Source organism: Prionailurus bengalensis, chromosome F2 (genome assembly GCF_016509475.1).
Source record: "Prionailurus bengalensis isolate Pbe53 chromosome F2, Fcat_Pben_1.1_paternal_pri, whole genome shotgun sequence".
Taxonomy (NCBI): domain Eukaryota; kingdom Metazoa; phylum Chordata; class Mammalia; order Carnivora; family Felidae; genus Prionailurus; species Prionailurus bengalensis.
Genome location: NC_057353.1, coordinates 72,863,213 through 72,878,491, shown reverse-complemented (window position 1 = coordinate 72,878,491; position 15,279 = coordinate 72,863,213). Strand labels below are relative to the sequence as shown.

The 15,279-nt window shown below is 50.4% G+C and overlaps 1 protein-coding gene across 3 annotated transcripts in view; it reads left to right on the top strand.

Moving 5' to 3' along the window:
- ADCY8 (adenylate cyclase 8) overlaps window positions 1-15,279 on the top strand; it is a 220,960-nt gene that overhangs the window by 161,036 nt on the left and 44,645 nt on the right. For 2 of the 3 annotated variants that reach the window (XM_043601776.1, XM_043601774.1), the window contains 2 exons: window positions 6,975-7,176; window positions 9,224-9,313. In XM_043601776.1, the coding sequence (XP_043457711.1) occupies window positions 6,975-7,176; window positions 9,224-9,313 (292 nt within the window). The remainder of the gene's footprint in view (window positions 1-6,974; window positions 7,177-9,223; window positions 9,314-15,279) is intronic. The other variant, XM_043601775.1, reaches the window with a different exon arrangement.

Genomic DNA, 15,279 nt, shown 5'->3' with positions numbered 1-15,279 from the left:
CTATGCATATAGATGATGTACAGACCGTGTACATGTATTTTCTACATATATGAATATACATTCATATCAATTCTACATCAACGAATGAATCAGGAAAGGTACCAGGGAATGCCATAAGGAGGTGGGTTTCCTGACTCCCCAGGAACCATGTAGGGCCCAGGGTCTCAGGGATGGTCTCAGGGTGGTGAGCTGTGAGTGATGGCAGGGTCTTGCCAGATTCACCCAAACTTCCCGGACTCTCCTCTTCCCTGCAGTCAGGGGAGGTGTGGGAGCCGAGAAGGGCCCTATCTGGTTCATGCTCCCTCCTGACTCCTGGAGCACTGGGTGTTGACATTCCCAACAAACATCTTTTATGTGTCCATTTGTGCCGGACCCGGGAGGTACACAGTCCTGCTCCCTGTCATCATGAAGGGGGGGTGGAGGGAGGCAATTAGCTGGAAAGCTAGAATATGGTGCAAAGACTCTTATGGTAGGGCAAGGGTAAGGTGGAAGAGGATGTGTAGGGGTGAGGTAAAGCAAACGGATCAAGGCAGGCTTTCCAGAGGAGGTGACTGTCATCTCAGCTGCCTCCTGATGGAGCTGGCTGGGTCCCGGGAGAGGACTGAGAAGGAGGTGAAGGGTTTGCAAGCCTTGCTGAGGAATTGTAACTGGCTGGCAGAGAAGACATTATCAAAGCGTTTTAATCAAAGAAGCGCTATGGTCGGCTTTGTGTTTAGAAGGATCGCACTAACACGGAAAATGAATAGGAGGAATGGCCTGTCGTTGGGAAGACCAGTAGGAGGTGCCTACAAAACTCTGGGTGAGAAATGGAGTAGAGAGGAAGAACTTGCTAGACAGGGCAGAGATGGACTGGTGGGGGCCGGGGGGGGGGGGGCGGTGGGAGATAGAGAGGAGCCCAGGATGGGGCTGAGCATCTGGGCTGGCACCACAGCAGAAAGGGTCGTGCCAAAAGGGAACTGGTGTGGCACTTCCCGTGGCCTGGGCAGGCTCCCTTCCCAAGTGCCTTGACCAAGGAAGGTGAGCCAGCCCCGATGCCTGGCTCCTGGCTTGACGGGAAGAGACCTGGATCCGGGTGCACCTGCTGGCCGGCGGGAGTCCCTGACTCTGCGTTGCTAACTGAAACACCAGCCAGCGCCCCAAGCCCACTTGCACAGCGAAGAGAAAAAAACTGACAGTGAAGAAAAATTCCAAGTTGAGTTCTGACCAGGCGGTCCACGTGTTGTGGGGATTGAGGGGTCCCTTTGCCCCAGGCAGGGCACAAGCTTTCATTAATGTGCTCATTTCCTCTCCAACTCATTTTGTTTCTGCTTGATTCTTCACGACTCAACAGATGGCAGGTGCCTTTCACTTTGCATGTCTTCCATTATGGACTTTTTAGCAGAGGAGACCATCCTTGCTCATGTGACCGAAGCTAATGCCCAGCCCCCAAAGCAAAATTGCACGGACCCTGGCAAAGACAGGGCTTGCTCGGCACTTTGCTGTAATTTCCACATGCACACAGATGTTCCTCTCCCAGTGGGCAAACTGAGGAAAGAACAGAAAATGTCTTTTGTGATTATAGAACAGTGTATCTCAGTCTACATGCATGGTGATGAGGAGGTGGAGGACAGACAGGAAGCGGGCGAGGTGGGGGGAAGAGGGAAGGAAGGAAGGAAGGGGAAAGAGAAAATATGCAAGCAAGAGAGGAAGGTTAGAAAATAAAAAGGAAGGGAGGGAGGGAGGGAAGGAAAGGAAGGGAGGAAGGAAAGAAGGAAGGAAAGGAAGGAAGGAAGGAAGGAAGGAAGGAAGGAAGGAAGGAAGGAAAGGAAGGAAGGAAAGGAAGGGAAGGAAGGAAGGAAGGAAGGAAGGAAGGAAGGAAGGAAGGAAGGAAAGGAAGGGAAGGAAGGAAGGAAAGGGAGGGAGGGAGGGAAAGAAGGAAGAAAGGAAGGAAGGAAGGAAGGAAGGAAAGAAGGAAGGAAGGAAAGGGAGGGAGGGAAGGAAGGAAGGGAGAGAGGGAGGAGGAAAGAAAGAAAAAGGAAGGAAAGAAAGAAAGAAAGAAAGAAAGCAAGAAAGAAAGAGAAAAGGAAGAAAGGGAAAGAAAGAAAGAAAGGCACTAGATCTTATTATTTTCTGTGCATCTTACTAGCTGTGTGTATGTACTCGATCTCTCTGGAGCCTCGGTTTTCTCATCTGTAAAATGGTAATAACAATGCCAACTTCTCAAGGTTGTCACGAGAATTAAAAGAACTGTATCCATTTTGCTAAATTCTGGTTTCCTTCCCTTTCCTGAGCCATAACATTTTCATCTGTCGAAGTGGCTAAGAATACCTACCTCTCAGGGTTGCTATGAGGCTCAAATGTACTATTGGACTCATAGGCTCTTTGCAGATTTTGAAGGGTGATTCAAATGTCATTTTGGGGTACGATCCAATTTCCTGTTCCTACTGTACCACAAGCTGCTAAGGCTATTCACCCATCCGCATTGATCCTTGCCCCCCCCCCCACCCACCCAGCAAACATCCGGTCATGTTACCAGCCCAGACTCTGCTTTAAAGACAGACTGCTGAGAACAGTTAGAACTTCGTGTCTACAAATGATTTGGATAGAGCTGTTTGCAGATCCTTTGTCATTTTTTTCAGACTCGATTTCAGAAATGAAAGGTTTCCTTGCCTCTTATGTCCAGCAACAATGCAAAGCGAATTCAGAAACCCTGGATGCCCGAGTAGCTCTGTAATTAGATTTGAAAACTACAATTCGTTGTTCTGATGTTTGTGTGCGCAGAAAAGAAATGAACGCCGGAGAGCGGCTGCAGGGATTCTTAGAGGAATTTTATACGCAGCGCCAGCGCCCTGCATCTTGTAATTAATACTCTTCCCGTAGATCCTTAAAACGCCTTCAGTCTTCTGGATTTCACTGTGAATAGAGAACTAATGTTTCTCTGAGTTCGTATTATGTGCGAAGCATACTGCTTTGTGACTTTTAACCTCAGAGCCGCCTTCAAGAGGTGCGCTTAACAATTCTGGTTTTGCAGATTCACAGGGATGCGCAGAAGAGTTAGTTACCTTGCCCGAGGCTGTGTTCCTGGTTAGGCTTTGGAGCCATCGGTTCAAACGCACAAGATTTTGTTCCCTCTTGCCGCTCACTAACCCACACGCCTGCCTTGTCCCTCCTGCTTTGGCTTGTTCGGGCTCCTGTAACAACGTACTCCAGACTGCGGGCTTATAAATAACAGAACCTTATTTCTCAGTCGTGGAGGCTGGAAGTCCAAGATCGAGGCGCTGGCCGATTCAGTGTCCGGCGAGAGCCTTCCTCCTGGTTTGTACGTGTGTCCTCACATGGAGGAGGGGGCCGGGGAGCTCTCGGGGGGCCTCTTTTATGAGGGCACTGGCCGCATCTGTGAGGCCTCCGCCCTCATGAGCTGATCACCCCCCAAAGGCCCCACCTCCAGATACCGTCTATTGGGCATTAGGGTTCAATATACAAATTTGGGGAAACGTAAGAAGTCCGTCACTAGCACTGCCCTTTCCTTTGTTTCAGTAAACCCAGAAGGGAAGGCTGATCACTTAAAATCATGTTAGGGGTTCAAGTGGGTTCTGTGTGCAAATCCCACGCGCGGCGCTCCAGCATCCCGAAACACCCCACCAAAAGCGGACCCCAAAGCACAATAGCTAAATGGGCAACAAAGCACCCGCTTTGTAAATGTCCAAGCAAATGCTTGCTTTGTCTGTGCAAACCCACGGTGAAGGCTGGAAAACGGGATGTGAGAGTCATGAGACTACATGATGTCCATTCCGGACCTCCTGGATTTCCACCTGTCTCCCCGACTCTACCCTCCCACACCAGCGTGGGGTCTCACTGCTGCGATCCCCAGAAAGACCTATACAAGGCACATATGCCCCCCTGCCCCAGCGCCAAAGGAATTGGGCAGTTGCCTGTTGGTAAATTCCTGGGGGCACGTGAGCTTCTGCTCAGGAAGAGATGGCCAGGCCTCTTCTCCTAGGGAAGGTCATGCCTCTGGCTTCCCAAGCAGAGTAGTGGATCTAGAAGGAGGAGAGGGCCAGCAGCTGAACTTCATATAAACATCGAACTTAACAGTGGCCCTGCCTTCCAAGAAGGACCAGGTCCACTGAATACCCCAGACAGGCTCTGATCGGGCTAATAGCAGACTCCTCCCGGAGGCAAGGAGGCGGATAGAGGGGCTAGGGAGTGGGGGAGAATCCTTTTCCCTAAGAAAGGCGGTGAGGGGAGGAACAGCCCCTGCTCTCCCCACAAAAGCAGACATCAGTGAGCGTTTATTGAGCGCGCTCTGTGTGCTCAGCTCTATACTAGGTGTCAAGGAAGAATCCAGAGAAAAGCTGAGCTTTGAAGGCCAAACAAGACATCCCCCCAGGAGAGAGCACAGACGTAGAAGCACCACAGTCCTCAGGGCATGTGGCCGAGTGTTGCCACTGGAGGGCAGAGAGGTGAGAGAGGGAGCCCAGGGCAGCCGTGGCGGCCCCGCGCGGCCTGGAGGGCCACAGACTCTGTCTGGATGGCAGCGGGGGCCACCCAAGAGATGAGGCTCCCTCTGAGCAGCTCTGAAAGTGGCCTCTGCAAGCTTCGCTTCTGCCTCGCGCTCTGGAACAAGGCATTCGCATTCTCAGAGGCTGCCTCGCGTTGTTGAGATGCACCGGCCTCGAAATCGGCATTCCACCTGCAGCTTCCTTCATTCGCCTCTCCTGGGGACCCCAGTATGATGGTATGCCGTTCCGCAGTGTTTTCCCCAGCCCGTTTGGGGGGAAGCTTCCCGTCTGCCCAGGGCCCTCTGGGAACCCACTGCTGCACAGACCTTCTGTTCTCATCTAGAACTCCTGCAGAGATTTCCTGTCAAGGTGATCCATAAAATCAAAACTGTGCCAGTATTTTTTTTAAAAAAAAAAGGGAAAACATAAAACCTCCCACAATGAAAGCTGGGGGCCGGGGCGGGAGAGTCACTTTCCAGCCTTGGTGATGCTTCGGCAGGCACGAGGGTTTGCCAGGCTTGGTTACTCCCCCACCTTACAAATGTCTCCTCCCCTGCCTTCCCTGGTGCTATGCGTCCTTTCCTCCTGCGTGTTCGACTACACTTCCTAAATTCCCTTTGCTGCCTTCTCCTCTCCCGGCCCTGCAGCTTCTGCTGTGGCTTCGCCTGTGGTCCCCTTACCTCTCACCCTCCTTGGGCAAAGCCTTCCTTCTCAGTTCTTCAGCCGCCGCCTTTTCACTCCAGGCCCGGAGTTCCACAGCCGCCCCCCTCTGACTGCCTAACCTTCTGGATATCTCTAGCCAGATGATCCACGGGCACCAAAAATTCAGCTGGCCCCAAATCAAATTCCTTATCCTTCTCCTCTACCGGCCAGCTTCTCTTCCAGCATTTACCAGTTAAGACGGTAAAAGCACAAGTGGTATCCTTGACGACGCCCCTCTTCCACACACGCCCTGCACACACATACAAAACACTGAGACTACCTCCACGTCTTTCCCTGAATCTCCCAGTTATCAGTGCGGCTGCCTTATGTCCCTCTCCTGGTAACTCAGGTCCCAACTACTTAAACCTCTGCAAAACACTTTATCTCCTCTTCGCTCCATCCCCCACTGCCCACCATGGTTGTCCTTCAGATACACAGACCTGACCACGTCCTTCCCGATCAAGCTTCCAGAACGTCCGTGCATGGCCTCCATGTGGAGCTTTCTACACGGCATTTATGAAACCCCTTACACTCCAGCCCAGCAGCGTCACCACTGAGTCCGTGGAGGTTCTAAACACACTGGTCACTCTTCTTCTGATGCTCTTCTCATGCTCTCTACTTCCCCTCCCCCAAACCCTCTCAAGGCCTGACCCAAATGTCACCTCTTTTGTGAAGCCTCGCGGGATTGCATTTCCTATTTTCTAAATGATGGTTGCTCAAAATCCTTCAGAGATCATAGCATATTATCCAGTCGTTTATCGTCTGTGTGTCCATATTCCCCTTCAGATGATGATCTCCTAGAGGATGAGGAAGATGTGTCTTGGGTCCTGGTGCCCCATGATGCATGCCACTGTGCCTGGGAAGACGCTTGTTGAATGAATACGTAGATGAAACCACAGAAGCAAAAAAAAGATGACCGCAAACATGGGAGATCAGTCACTCACCTAAGTGATTAGAATGGCACAGTGGACTTTAAGTCCTAGCTCCAACAGTAAACTCGGTGACCCCGGGGAAGTGCTTTTCTCCGAGCCTTAAATCTTCATCTAAAAGAGAGATCAAAAGACTTCATAAGTCCATTCCAAGGAATGGAGATAAGCTAAAGGAGGTGTCCAATAGATAGGGGCTACCAGGGAACAGAGCTTTGGTGAGACCTTGAAGCTCGAGATGGATACTTGGGAGCGATGTTGAAACCTCGGGCAAAGATGAGTTCTCCTTACCTATAGTTCAGTTTGCACCCGGTAGGTCCCAAGCAGCACATAGTACGTTCCATGCGAAACTTGGTAATCACTACCAACCGAGCAGACAGGTGCTGGCATCAGACAGGTGCTGAGCAGACAGGTTCTTGGCATCAGAGTAGACCAAGAGGGAAAGTGTTTCATAAAGCCCACCCTCAAGGGGAAAGGGCATGTGGGTCCCTCCCACAGCCAGGGTGTTGAGATAAAATTCCAGTAATGTGTTGCCTTGGCAGCAGTCGCATAGTGAGAAAGATGAATGATAAAAGAAGCAAAAAAAAAAAAAAAAAAACAAACCAAAAAACGAGCAGAAACAATAAATCAAGCCAAATATCCAATGGTCATTCCGAAGTTTCTCACTAGAGGGGATATTCTAGGGACGGATGTAATAAAAAGGTCTCCTGCTGATGGTCCTTTTCTTAAACAAACAGAGCCTTAGAGAATTATTGGGTGCCGGGGGCAGGGAAGGGCACTCGCGGATGTGATTACCCATATCGTCCGGTGAGTGGGGATCAGACAACTGATGCCACATGACCCAACATTCTGGGTTTCCCCGCAGGGTGATGCCAATGGCCATCCAGTTTTCCATCCTGATCATGCTGCACTCGGCTCTGGTCCTCATCACCACGGCAGAAGATTACAAGTGTTTGCCTCTGGTCCTCCGGAAAACTTGCTGTTGGATTAACGAGACCTACTTAGCCCGGAACGTCATCATCTTTGCATCCATCTTGATTAACTTCCTGGGCGCCATCTTGAATATCGTAAGCATTCCAAACCCACCAACCCTCTGGCTTCTAGCGTGCAGTCAGGAATGAAGAGTTTATGGAGCCTGCAGCTTTGGCATCGGCTTCCTTGGGACCACTTACCATCATGTGCCTGGTCCAGCCCCAAGCTTAGGGACAGAGAACAGAGATGGGACTACTGTCAGAACTGTGCATTTTACTGGTGGCAAACTGTCTTCTTCCCAGTGGGGGAGGTTATTTGCTCCAAAGGAGCTCAAGCACCTTTCCGTTTCTGTATTGTCAATGGCCAATCATTTATAATCATAAATAAGAGTTACCTTTAACTAAGTACCTACCTGCTATGTGCCATGCACTGAAGGAGAAGCTGTATGCGTTTTTCTTATTTAATCCTCACATGAACCCCGTGAGGTAAGTCTCATTATCCCCACTTTATGGCTGAGGAAACTGAGGCTCAGAGACATGAAATAACTTGCAAATAAGGTCTGTCTGACTCCATGACTCATGCCCATTCTCAAATGCTAAATTGTATCTCTGGGAGTGGAGCGGCGGGGGGGATGGAAATAAAATAGCTGTCCTTTCTCGAGCACCTACTGTGGGCTACAGGTAGGTATTACTGTTCCCATGTAATGGATAAGGAAACTGCATTTCGGGAAGGTTGAGACCTTGCCTATGACTTCCTACGAGTTCATATTGGTTGTGACACATTGAACTCAGACGACTCTCCAGCTGCCATATTTCTCATTGTTTCTAATTTGGTGGTCCATGTTTTAATGATTTCATTTTCTCTCTAGAGTGGTAACATGACAGCGATAGCATTTTCTGTGTATCTACGAACAGTCTGTGTTGTCCATGACTTAGTGAGTCTAGATTTGGGGAGTGATTTATCCGATTCCAGGTTATGAACTTGGCAGGTGGAGAGGGGCTAGTTGAGGCATCATCTTGTGGCCGAACCCATCACTGGGCCCTTTGGGCCTGAGGGAAGGTCTCCACGTGTTCAGGGACCCAAACTGTGGACTCCCACAACTGTCAGCCTGTGAGTCGGAGGCTTATACTGCTTAAAATTCATTGCCCAGGGTGGCCCGATAGTTACTTAGAGTCTGTGGAGACTCTCAAGTTCTGTGGTTGGCCTCGTAGTAAAGGATTCTATGGGATAAAGAAGGAGAAAAACCATAATCTAACTAACTCATCATCTCATGAATATTTTATAGATTATTGCAGTTGAAAATGGAAATGCTTAGGACCATTGATCGTGGCCTGTGGAGGTGTAGCCAGGATCTCGAGTCTTGACGAGTCCGGTGTTTCTGGGGTGCAGGATTTGGAAACCAATCCGGTGGCTGTAGGTCAGGATTCTCTCTCGGCCACCGGGGCCACAGCAATGCAGTAGGAGGTTCAGAGGCTTTGGAGTCAGATAGACGTGCGATCAAATCTCAGCTCTATCACTTACCAGCTTGGGGATCCTGGACAAGTTACTTTACTTCTCGGAGTTTCATGTTTTTCGATCGTAAACTGGGGATAAAAATGGTAGCCACATCACAAGGTGCTTGTGAGGCATTTTTGTCCAACGTGTCTGGCACAGAGGAGGCATTTGGCCAACGGTAGCCATTCTTCCCCGAGCACCACAAAATCTGCAGCAGGTGCCGGCTTAGGGAACGCCCACCGCCCCATGCCAAGAGTCTTTCTGGAAAATGTGCCCCTCAGATCCCTGAAATCCTCCCAGCTTTTGATGAGGGGACCGGCTGCGAGCGTACCTCAGACCTTTCCTCCTGCCATCTGGCTCTCTTCGGAGCCCCGCAAACACACCTCAGTGACCCTACGTGATGGGGCCAGCAGACCTGTCTCAACCCGGCTTCCTGGCTGGCTTGCAAATGCTTTTTCTGAGCCAGGGCCTTCTCTAAAATGAACGAGGAGATCCCAGCTGGCACCTCCGTTCCGGAATGACACCGGGACGGCACACAATCCTTGGTTCCCGGCACTCACACTGACTTTGTTGTTCCTGTGTTGTTGTTTTTTTTTGTTTGTTTTGTTTTGTTTCCTTGTTGTTGTTCTTTTTTTTTTTAATCCGCAGCTGTGGTGTGATTTTGACAAGTCGATACCCTTGAAGAACCTGACTTTCAATTCCTCAGCTGTGTTTACAGATATCTGCTCCTGCCCAGAGGTATTTATTCTCGAGCTCCCCTTGGCGAGACTTGGCCTAGGAGTCTCCTCCACCAGCTCCACCCAAGCAGGACTGGCTGAAGGGTCTTAGAAAGTGCTCCAGAGACCCGTCTCCTCTTTCTGCCCCCTCCTCCTTCCCCTTCTCTGCCTTTCCTTCTCTCCCCTGCCTCTTCCCTGCTCCCACTTCTAGCCTTTCCCTAGCCTCCCTTCTTCTTCTTCTTCTTCTTCTTCCTCCTTTCTTCTTTCTTCACCTTTATCTCTATCCATTTTCCTCTTCCCCCTTTTTCTCCCCCTCCCCCACTCATTTCCCCTGCTCATCTCGAAATCCTGCCACAGAATGTGCTGTTGCTTCTTCCGGCGTAGGCAGGCTGCAGAGTTATGGCTCAGATGGTGTTTGCTGCACTGAAGAAGGGGGGAAGGAAAAGAGGAAGGAAGGAAGGAAGGAAGGAAGGAAGGAAGGAAGGAAGGAAAGAAGGAAGGAAGGAAGGGGAAGGGAGGAGGGGGGAGAAGGGGAAAAGGAGGAAGAAAGGGAAGAAGGGAGGAAGGGAGGGAGGAAGGAAGGAAGGGAAGGAAGGAGGGGAAAAGGAGGAATGAAGGAAAGAAGGAAGGGAGGGAAGGAGGGGAGGAAGAGACCGAAGGAAGGAAGCTAGTAAATCGCAAACACAGGAAACCACCACGAAAGGCAAACTGCAGGACACGGGATCGGGACATGTCCCAACAGATCTCCACCATCATTATGTAAGTCTGACCTTCCCTTGATCACAGAGCCACTGGTCTGGCTCTGGACCTCGGGGATCAAGCCTGCAGCACTGGGGCAAAGGACAGTTTTGGGTTGTGTTAGCCATGGCCCAGACCTTTACATTTGGGAACGGAAGCTCTGGGTCAAGAGAGAGGACGGCTGGGATGTCCCGGCGGACCCCGCCCATCCTCACACCCGGAGGACCAGGCAGACCCTAGTTCTGTAAGACCCTGCCAATATCTGGGTGGAGGAAAGGCTCTCTGTCTCAGCTAGGTGTGAGAAATCGGTGTTCGAAACGCTCTGAAAGGGAGAGAAAGCCTCATGCGCCGCACAAGGTGTAGACCGTCTGTTTGATGTGCAGCATTAAATGCAGCATGAAATCCTCAAGCTGAAACGGGCACCGGCAGGAGTGCCCTCCGTTTCACAGAGAACGCAACAAGGTCCTGGAGAGTAACTTGCTCGGTGCCACTCCTGCCTGCCTTCCATCCTTCCCCCCGCCCCCTCTCTCCTTCCTTCTTCTTTTCTGTCCTCTTCTTAATTCAGTTATCAAGACTTGGAACTGCCGTTCAGACCATACCTGGCTTGTTCTTGACTTCGTGCTTCTGGAGCCAGGCTCGGTCCCTAGGGAGGCAGTAGGCATTTCTTCAGGAAGTCCAGGGCAGGATGGGGCTAGCTGTCGTTGGGGGGACCTCTTCCCACCAAGTAGTGACGGGAGCACAGATTTCGTGGACTCTGTGGGACACCAGCTCCCCGAGAACGTCTCGGTTTGGAGGGCAGGAGGGGTGTCCCAAGAGGCAGGAAGTTGGCCGACAGTCAGATGCGTAGAGCCAGGCAAAGCTGGGCTGCGCTCCCCGCTGAGCCCCCTTACTTGCTGCCAGTGGAATCGGGAATCAGTTCTTATTCTCTCTGAACCTCAGCGTCCTTGTCTGTAGAGTGGGAGAAATAATACCTTCCTCACACGCCTCTGGTGGGAATGTCGTGTTCTCGTGGTGCCTCCGTAGGTGGGTTAGCAGATGCTGAGCGCCCAGCGTGTCATGGGACGCGAGCTATTCGTCTAGGCTTCCGCGTCCCTCTACGACAGTGTCTGCCCTTGGCCCCACACCCAGGCTCCCGCACTCAGGACCACGGCACACGTGGGATTGCCGGTCCTAAGAAAGTGGCTTTTGGATCGTGTAGCATCACCTCTGGGCCTCAGCTTCCTTATCTACAAAGCGGGGATGAAAGTGGTACCTCCCTCAAGGGTGGTTGTGAGGGGCCAGTGAATTAATTCCTGTAAAGCGTCCAGAGGAACACCAGGCACACAGTATCTACTCAGTAAACATCAGCCGTGATGTACATATTATTTCCTGTGGAAGAGGTTTCGAGCCCGCCACCCCAGTATATGTTTACCTGTACGCGACCTTCCCCTCTCGCTGTGCTAATGTGTCGTGTACACTGGGGACCATATTCAAAAACTGAAATTGTCTTAAAAAACTGAGTTAAAGTAAATGAGCATCTCAGTACTTTCCTCCCACAACCAAAGGATCGTCTTGCTCAGGAGTCAGCAAACTGTGGCCTCTGGCCAAAGACGAACCACCTGTTGCGTAAGTAAAGTTTGATTGGGGCTTAGCCACACCCATTTATTACTGATGGCCCCCGGCTGCTTTCATAGTACGGTGGGCCGAGGTGAGTAGCTGCGACGGCCAAAATATATCCTGTCTGGCCGTTGACAGACAAAGTTTGCTGACTCCTGGCATCCCCTCAGACGCAGGACACCCACTGGCCCAAAGGACGGGGAGCTGGACTCTTTCCATCACCATCTACCACCAACAACCCGATTTGACCAACCGGTTGCCATCTTGGTAGATACATGACTGTGCTGCTCTGCCTAAGGATTTGTCTACCCAACCAGAACCAGACGTACAGACCTGGGAAAAGGCTTAACCCGCACGCAGCACCCCCCTCATGGCTCCCCCACGTGTGCGTCCCCAGGCAAATCACTTACTTCACCTCCCTGAGCTTTGGTTTCTTCACCTGACCTCTCTGCCTCACCCCGTGAGAAACAATACTCGGTCCCAAAGCGTGTAAGGAACTGGACGATGTGATGTAAAAATAGGAGGCTGTTGTAATGGATGGTAGTATCATGCAGCCTTGAACTGGAGTTGGCCCGTTCCTGAAAATGAATGAAGACGCAGTAAATGCCAGCGAAGAAAGCTGCATTCCCAGGATGATTTGAGAAGCAGGCTGGGGGGAGGGACGAGGCACAGGTTTGTAAAAGGAATACAGTTCCCACAACCGTTGCCTGGGGTTCTTGGCAGGATCCAAGGAAAGACCTGCAATAAAGACCTTTATTGCATACAATAAAGACCCCCTTTATTGTATGCACTGGCACATTTGAATAAAGAGTCGACTATGCAAAAGCAGTCAGAGCTTGCTAACATTTTAAAGGGCTCTAAGGGCCAGTCTTGCTTAGGGGTGGAATTATCCGTGTCTTTGCTCATTAAATGTCAGCTGTCATGATGAAGGTGAGAGAAGAAAGGCGAGACTGAAAAAGGAAGAGGAGAGGGAGAAAAAAGCCAGGAGTCAAAAAAGAGGAAGAGAGGGGCCCCTGGGTGGCTCAGTCGGTCAAGTGTCCGGCTTCGGATCCGGTCATGATCTCGCGGTCTGTGAGTTCGAGCCCCGTGTCAGGCTCTGGGCTGACGGCTCAGAGCCTGGAGCCTGCTTCGGATTCTGGGTCTCCCTCTCTCTCCCCCCCCCCCCCCCCCCCCCCCCCCGCTCATGCTCTGCCTCTCTGTCAAAAATAAACATTAAAAAAAAATTTTTTTTTAAAGAGGAAGAGAAACGATTAAAAGAAAAGGGAATCCGTGAACAAGCAAAGAAGCAGATTTTTTAAATTCCAAAAGTGGGTGTAAAAAGTAGTGCCTTCATTTCTCTGGTCAACTCCGCGGGTAGGAGTCGGAACCCCAAGTGGTTTCGGAGGGAACTTTGTTGAGTGTGGTCTAAAATTCCCCAGCTGCCGTTCAGGATGAAATTAGGTTTTCCCACGCTTTTGCAGTGGTAGGCCCCCCCCAAAATATCCGAACGAAGAATGAATGTTAGATGGCTTCACTATAATTTCAGGACTCTTTTTAAGTTGAACAGGGGGATGTTCTACAAGCCCGTTTTGTTTCTGCCCTGAGCCAGTTTCATATTATGCCTAAATCCGTAAAGGAGATTTATTTTTTTTTCCCAAATGATAATCAATTTTTAGACTTGCCTTTCCCCACAAAGAGCCCAAAAGCCATAAAAAGCACGGCGTGATCTAGAAACCAACCAGCCCCAGTTCACCAAAGCTTAGATTTCAGATCTTCAAGGGCAGTAACGGAACACGGGAAACAGAACAGGTGAGGACAGCAGAGGCTGCATGGTGACCTCAGATGAGCGAGGACTCTTCTGACATTGACTTGCCGTGTGGCCTTGGACAAGTCACATAGCTTCTCTGAGCTTTCATTTTCTCACCTGTATAAGGAGATTATTAATGATACCTATGCCATGAGATTGTTTGGGTGACAGAGCCAACACACAGAAAATACTCGACCTCATGAACAGTGAGATCATGACCGGAGCTGAGATCAAGAGTCAGACGCTTAACTGACTGAGCCACCCAGAGGCCCCAGAACACTCATTAAATGCTAGTTTCTTTCTTTCTTGACGTCTTTGGTAACTCGGGGAAAACAGAGCCTGCCCAAGTGGCAGTTAAGGGCCGTAACATATTTTTTTAAATGCACAAGGCTTTGTGCTCCAAACATGAGATCATGTACATGGTTCTGCGCCCGATGTGTGACTAAACACTTGAACAGACCATCTTTTCATAGCCAGCTTCCCTTTCGTAATGCTGCTCTTCTGGCCTCACCCACTGGGTACAAGATGGTGACCACGTTGTGTGGCACTGTTCTCAGGGGGCCAGATCCTTCTAGACCCTGCGCTTGCTGCCCACGCCCAGGGAGTGGCCTTGGAGGGCACACACTTTATTCCAACAGTCCCACCATGTTCCTCCCTGCCTGTTGTTCTCAGCTGACCGCATACACTTCCTAGATGTATGTTTAACAATGTCAAATTGCTGTCCTTTGGGAGCACATTTAATTTCTGGAAGTCACTGAGATGGGTGACCCGGCGAGACGTCACCGTTTAGGAATCAAAACACAGAGAGACTGCGTTCTTGATGTTTTTCAAAAATGGGTTGTGATGGTCATTTACAAGGGTCTCAGCTCGGTCCTCAAAGAAGCAGAGACAAGACAAGCATGTAGTCTTCCAAGTGACCACACTGAGTCGGCTAGTGGGCACCACCAAGATCAGCATCATCTTACATTTCCAAAAATATTTTCTAGTAGTGGCTTTCCATAAGAAATAGCTACTGTGCCTGCTCTGTGATTAGAGTTTGCCTCATAGCTTTCCTGGGATAGTCATTATTTGTAGGCATCATTAATATAGATGTGCCTTTCCAGGAAGGATTTCGAGGTGAAAGTATTGACTGAGAATGTAGTTGCTTCTAGGAAATTTCTAGAAGAGTCCATCTGCCCTCAACACAAGTCAGTCATAAACGTTGCATCTCCTTGTGGTATTTCTTTGACTTACCTAAGCTAATCACTGTAAAGAACTAGACAAGACTTACCTTTCTTCCCCCCCGTATGGGGGGAAAAAAAGGTCAATCATGGAAATCGGGATCTAGAATAAGCCAAAGCACAGGAAGATGTACCAGAGCACCCAACATACACAAAACGCCCCTTTCCTCTGCCACACACAACCCAGTAAACGGCGGGGAACATCGGGTTGGTTATGCCCCACCCACACTCGTGGTGACCCCAGGTTCCTAACACCATCACTGTTCGATGGTGGGGAGGGGGGAGGCTCGGGACGAGACAGAGCAGCCTCCAGCCTTGGCCTCCGTGCCCTTCACTCTGCTGCTCGTACGAAGAGTTAGAGTTGAGAATCCGGTTTTGTGTGAATCGGAAAGTCTGGATTCTTTCTTTGAACGGCAGTGACTTCTGAAAATGGTCCGCCGGCTATCTGCCCCTCTTGTTCTGAGTTCCTAATGCCACAGCAACCAAATGGACGCAGCCCAGCTTGGGTGACTTCCGTGGGTCGGTGTTCAAGGCCCCCTTCACGGTGTTCAAGGCCCCCTTCACGTTCTCGCTGTGCGGTAGTCTTCCCCTCCTCTTCTAGGAGGACAATATGCATCCGTTGCTGAGGTCATTTATGATACTTTATGA